The 5256-nt window shown below is 40.2% G+C and overlaps 1 protein-coding gene across 1 annotated transcript; it reads left to right on the top strand.

The window, feature by feature from the left end:
* The first annotated feature begins 447 nt into the window (after positions 1 to 447).
* On the top strand, positions 448 to 3709 carry LOC115298287 (zinc finger protein OZF-like). Its single transcript, XM_029946883.1, has 2 exons — positions 448 to 563; positions 2464 to 3709. Exons 1-2 carry the CDS (start codon positions 464 to 466, stop codon positions 3675 to 3677), a joined length of 1314 nt encoding a protein of 437 aa, XP_029802743.1. The 5' UTR covers positions 448 to 463; the 3' UTR covers positions 3678 to 3709.
* Positions 3710 to 5256: the final 1547 nt, after the last annotated feature.

Genomic DNA, 5256 nt, shown 5'->3' with positions numbered 1-5256 from the left:
GATTGAGCCCCACATCAGGCTCTGGTCTGAGCTTGGAGCCTGCTTAAGATTCTCTCCCTTTGCCCCTCTCCCGTACTCATGCTCTCTTTAAAATAAAATGAAATAAAATGCTGTTCCACTAACAAAAAGAACCAAAAAGAATATAGCTTTGGAGTCAGACTGTCTGGGTCCAGATCTCAGATCTGATCCTCACATCTGTAAATACTGTTAATAATAATACTTATCTCATGGAGTTATCAGTACAAGAGGTAGTTCAAAGGACTTAGCACAGAAAAATATATTGTGATAGCTATTATTATTTTTCCTAATACAGAAAAATACTTTGAAATTTTAGACCGTTCCATTAAAATAAAGGTTTAACTGTCATATTAAAAATACTTTCTCTTATAGATTGTTCTCTTCCCCAAGTTCTATAAGAATGTGCTTGTTCTTCCAGGAATTGGTGACAGTCAAGGATGAGGAAATGGACTTCACTCATATGGAGGAAGAACAGCTAAATTCTGCCCAAAGGGACATGGGCATGGATATGAAAGTGGAGAATTGTGGGAGCCTGGTTTTTTGGGGTAAGGAAATTATTTTGCAATGCAAACTGCTTACTGGGACATAAGCTTCCTCTATAACTCATGGCATCTAAAATGCCATAGTTGGGGCACCTGGGTGGCTCAGTCAGTTGAGTGTCTGACGTCAGCCTAGGTCATGATCTTGCCGTTCCCAAGTTTGAGCCCTGCATCAGGCTCTGTGCTGACAGCCTAGAGTCTGGAGCCTGTTTCGGATTCTGTGTCTCCTTTCCTTTCTCTGCCCTTCCCCCACTCATGCTCTGTCTCTCTCTCTCAAAAATAAAACAAAAATAAACATTAAAAAATAAATAAATAAAATGCCATAGTTTTGCTTAAGATCCAGAGAGCCCTGATCCCCTAGGAGATCCCTGATCACTCTGGGCTCAGAATTGGGCTCGTTTTCTCTTTTGACAAGTAGAAGTTTACTATTTCTGGTACTGAAAAAGGATAGCTTTATTACATTGGCTTTAAGATTTATAAAATTATAGTAACCAAAACAGTGTGGTATTGGTAAAAGGATAGATGTAAATCAATGGAACAGAACAGATAGTCTAGAAATAGACCTGTATATATGTGGTCAATTAATTTTTTTGGCAATCATTCATTTTATTTTATTTTATTTTATTTTTTCCAGGAATAGAATTTAATGTCTCTTATGTTTTGTCTCCCTCTCTGTTTTTATCTTATTTTTGTTTTTTGTTTTCCTTTCCCTATGTTCATTTGTTGTGTTTCTTAAATTATGAATGAAATCATATGATATTTGTCTTTCTCTGACTTATTTCTGGAGGACTGGAGGGAACTATTTAAAGGGAGTTTTTTTTTTAATTTTTTTTAATGTTTTATTTATTTTTGATACAGAGAGAGACAGAGTATGAGAGGGGAGGGTCAGAGAGAGAGGGAGACACAGAACCGGAAGCAGGCTCCAGGCTCTGAGCTAGCTGTCAGCACAGAGCCTGATGCGGGGCTCGAACCCACGAACGTGAGATCTGACCTGAGCCGAAGCCAGAGGCTTAACCGACTGAGTCACCCAGGCGCCCCTGGAGGGAACTATTTAAAAAGTCAAAAGTGGTTGTTTCTGGGTGATTATTATAAGTGATTTTTTTTGGTCTTGTAGTTTTTCAAAACTGTCTAATCTTAACCTGTGTTTTTATCTCTCCACCCTTCCGCAAGTGTTTTATATTAACATTTATTCTCACCCCACCTGCTTATCCTCCTTCCTGGTTAGTCTGCTCAGTTTTCCTTTTTCTTAGGTAGAGCATCCTCATTGTCCTTTTATTGTGCTTTATATTACTCATTCTCCCATCTCTGTTACCTCCTGATACTTCCTCTGCCACTGCCATGAGGTGCTTTCTGAAAACATTCTAATAAACATGTTTAATGAGCATCAGTTTTGGCTGGCTCAGTTGGTTGAGCATCTGACTCATGGTTTCAGCTCAGATCATGATCTCATGGTTATGGGGTTGCCCTCCACATCAGGCTCTGAGCTGACAGCTAGGAGTTTGCTTGGGATTCTTTCTCTCCCTCTCTTTCTGCCCCTCTCTCCGGATCTCTCTCAAAATAAATATTTTTTAAATTGTTTTTACATTGATTTATTTTTGAGAGACAGAGAGAAACAGAGCATGAACAGGGGAGGGGCAAGGAGAGAAAGAGATACAGAATCTGAAGCAGGCTCCAGGCTCTGACCTGTCAGCACAGAGCCTGACACGGGGCTTGAACCCACGAACTGTGAGATTATGACCCAAGCCGAAGTCAGATGCTCAAGCAACTGAGCCACCCAGGTGCCCCTCAAAATAAATATTTTATAAAAAGCATAATTTTTGTTTTCTTTTTCCTCTCACCAACTCAGCAGTTTTCTTTCTCCCATCAGAGAGAAAACACAAATATGTGTGCTTTTTATGTATTTCAGATTCTGAATCTATACCTGAAACTAAAGAATCTTTTTCAAAGCAAAGACTTTATGAAGAAGTGTCCTCTGAAAGAGAGGTGATAATAGAAAGACTTGTAAAGGATGAGGTCTGGGACTCCAGATTGATAGAAGCCTTGCAATATGAAGGCACATTAGAAAGGCAGCAAGGACAGCAGAAGAAAGATTTAAGGCAAGCCATAATTAAACAGAAGAAAAACCCTGTGGAGGATTGTAATGAAATTGGGGAAAGTTCAAACCCAATTAAACATAAAAACATTTACTCAGGGAAAAAGCCCTGGAAGTGCAATGAATGTGGGAAGTCCTTCAGTTACTACTCGGCCTTTATCCTACATCAGAGAATTCATACTGGAGAGAAGCCTTATGGATGTACTGAGTGTGGAAAGGCCTTCAGTCGGAGCTCATCACTTATTCAGCATCAGAGAATTCACACAGGAGAGAAACCTTATGAATGTAACGAATGTGGGAAAGCCTTTAGTCATCGGTCAGCCCTCATTCAGCATCATATCATTCACACTGGAGAAAAGCCCTATGAGTGCAATGCATGTGGAAAGGCCTTCAACCAAAGCACATACCTTATTCAACATCACAGAATCCATACTGGAGAGAAACCCTATAAATGTAAGGAATGTGGAAAAGCTTTCAATGATACCTCATCCCTAATTAAACATCAAAGAGTTCATACTGGAGAAAAACCTTATGTATGTAAAGAATGTGGGAAAGCCTTTAGTGACAGGTCGGGCCTCACTCAACATCAGAGAACTCATACAGGGGAAAAGCCATATGAATGCAGTGAATGTGGGAAAGCGTTCAGTTACTGTTCAGCTCTTATTCAACATCAAGGAACCCATACTGGGGAGAAACCTTACAAATGTAATGAATGTGGGAAAGCCTTCAGTGACCGCTCAGCTCTCGTAAGACACCAGAGAATTCATACTGGAGAGAAACCTTACAAATGTAAAGAATGTGAGAAAGCCTTTAGCCAGAGCTCATCTCTTACAAAGCATGTGAGAACTCATACTGGAGAGAAACCGTATAAATGCAGTGATTGTGACAAAGCCTTCAGCCAGAGTTCATCTCTTATTCAACACCAGAAAACCCATACAGGAGAAAAACACTACAGATGTAGGAAATGTGAGAAACCCTTCAGTGTGCGTTCAGCCTTTTATGAACATAAAGACAATCATGATGAATAGAATGCAGTAAATTCATGAAATAATTATATATTCTTGGGGTACCCAGCTGGCTCAGTCAGTAGAGCATGCAACTCTTTATCTTGAGGTCATGAATTCACGCCCCACGTTGGGCACAGAGTTTACTTAAAAAAAGAAAAAGAATTATGTATTCCTTACGGATCTTGTAGACCTGTTCTAAATATTACAGGGCATACTACAAAAATGTATGAGGCTGTGTCATACAAAAAACACCTCTCTTCTTGAAACATTATTAAGTATGGGAAGAGGACAAGAGGTATAGTAACAGAACCCAAGAAGCTGAAGCAGTGGAAAGAGAATTCCTAGGGGGATACAGAAGGAGAAAGTCTAATTTACTTAGAGAAAACAGAGTCAGAAGCTAAGCATCTAATATCAGTAGAAACGCTAATCCAACCCCCCGGCTTAACAGTACTTGAGGGTGATGGCTCTCTAAATAGTAGTTTCAACCTGAAACCAACTAGGGAGAATCAGGATCTCAAAGAGGAAAATCACCAGGATGTTCCTCTTGGGAAATAATTTCTAAGCCCAGGAAATCCTCTTTTTCTCTGTCCTGTACTCCACTTGTTCACTTGAACATTTGCAGACATTTAAGCCAGTGCTTATTAATCCTGGATGTACACTGAAATCATCTGAAAGATATCTGGGTCCCAGCCCTAGAGATTCTGATTAAATTTGGCCTGGGGTGTAGCCTGGGCATCAGGGATTTTAAAACTCCTCAGGTTGGGGCGCCTGGGTGGCTCAGTTGGTTAAGCATTCAACTTCGGCTTAGGTCATGATCTCATGGTTCGGGGGTTTGAGCCCCGCGTCAGGCTCTGTGCTGACAGCTACCTCTGAGCCTGGAGCCTGTCTTCGGATTCTATATCTTCCTCTCTCTCTGACCTTCCCCTGCTTGTCCTCTCTGTCTCTCAAAATTAAATAAAAAACATTAAAAAAAATTTTTTTTAAATCCTCAGGTAGTTCCAATATGCAGCCAAGATTAAGAACCACTGATTTAGGCTCTTTCTGCATAAGGATCAAGTCAATAAGGTAGGAGGAGTACAGGCAGGATAATAACAATCTATGTCAGTTCTCAGGAGCTCTATGTGTCCTTGTTTCTACCTTTTCTTTCTCTTGCCAATCATATAATGTCATCTTTTCTTTTACCTGATGTTGGATCCTTTCGTTTGGTCCTTTTTAGTTTTCTCTTTGCGTGGATTGAGCTGCCTGATCCTAATTTCTGCTCTGGCCCCTCACCCTTGCTAAATGTGCTCTTTTAAGCTTTGTGCTAAGTGTGCTTACAGCTTTCTCAACTTCTTCTGCCCACAAGGATCATATATTGTGCTTGCTACTCATGGCCTGATGCTGGCAGATAGTAACCATAAGAAACAAGAGGAGGACCTACAGACCAAAATCAGGAGTGTAGACAGGGTGACTGGAAGGGAACCTCAAAGAGTTAAACTTTTGACTCCAACTGTATAGTTTGTATTTTAGAATTCCCTGAAATTATAATAAAATTTAGTTGTGTGCATGAATTGATACTGAATTCCAAGGGAGGTAGGTGGGAGGAATGGTAAACAAGAAG

This window comes from Suricata suricatta, chromosome 8, assembly GCF_006229205.1.
Source record: "Suricata suricatta isolate VVHF042 chromosome 8, meerkat_22Aug2017_6uvM2_HiC, whole genome shotgun sequence".
Taxonomy (NCBI): Eukaryota; Metazoa; Chordata; class Mammalia; order Carnivora; family Herpestidae; genus Suricata; species Suricata suricatta.
This window is presented reverse-complemented; position numbering and strand designations above follow the sequence as displayed.

What these genes read in the sequence shown, in the direction of transcription:
- LOC115298287 (XM_029946883.1), top strand. Translation starts at nt 464, where the DNA reads ATGGACTTCACTCATATGGAGGAAGAACAGCTAAATTCTGCCCAAAGG. An exon ending in TGGGAGCCTGGTTTTTTGGG is followed by an intron (nt 564 to 2,463) that starts GTAAGGAAATTA and finishes TATGTATTTCAG; the next exon opens with ATTCTGAATCTATACCTGAA.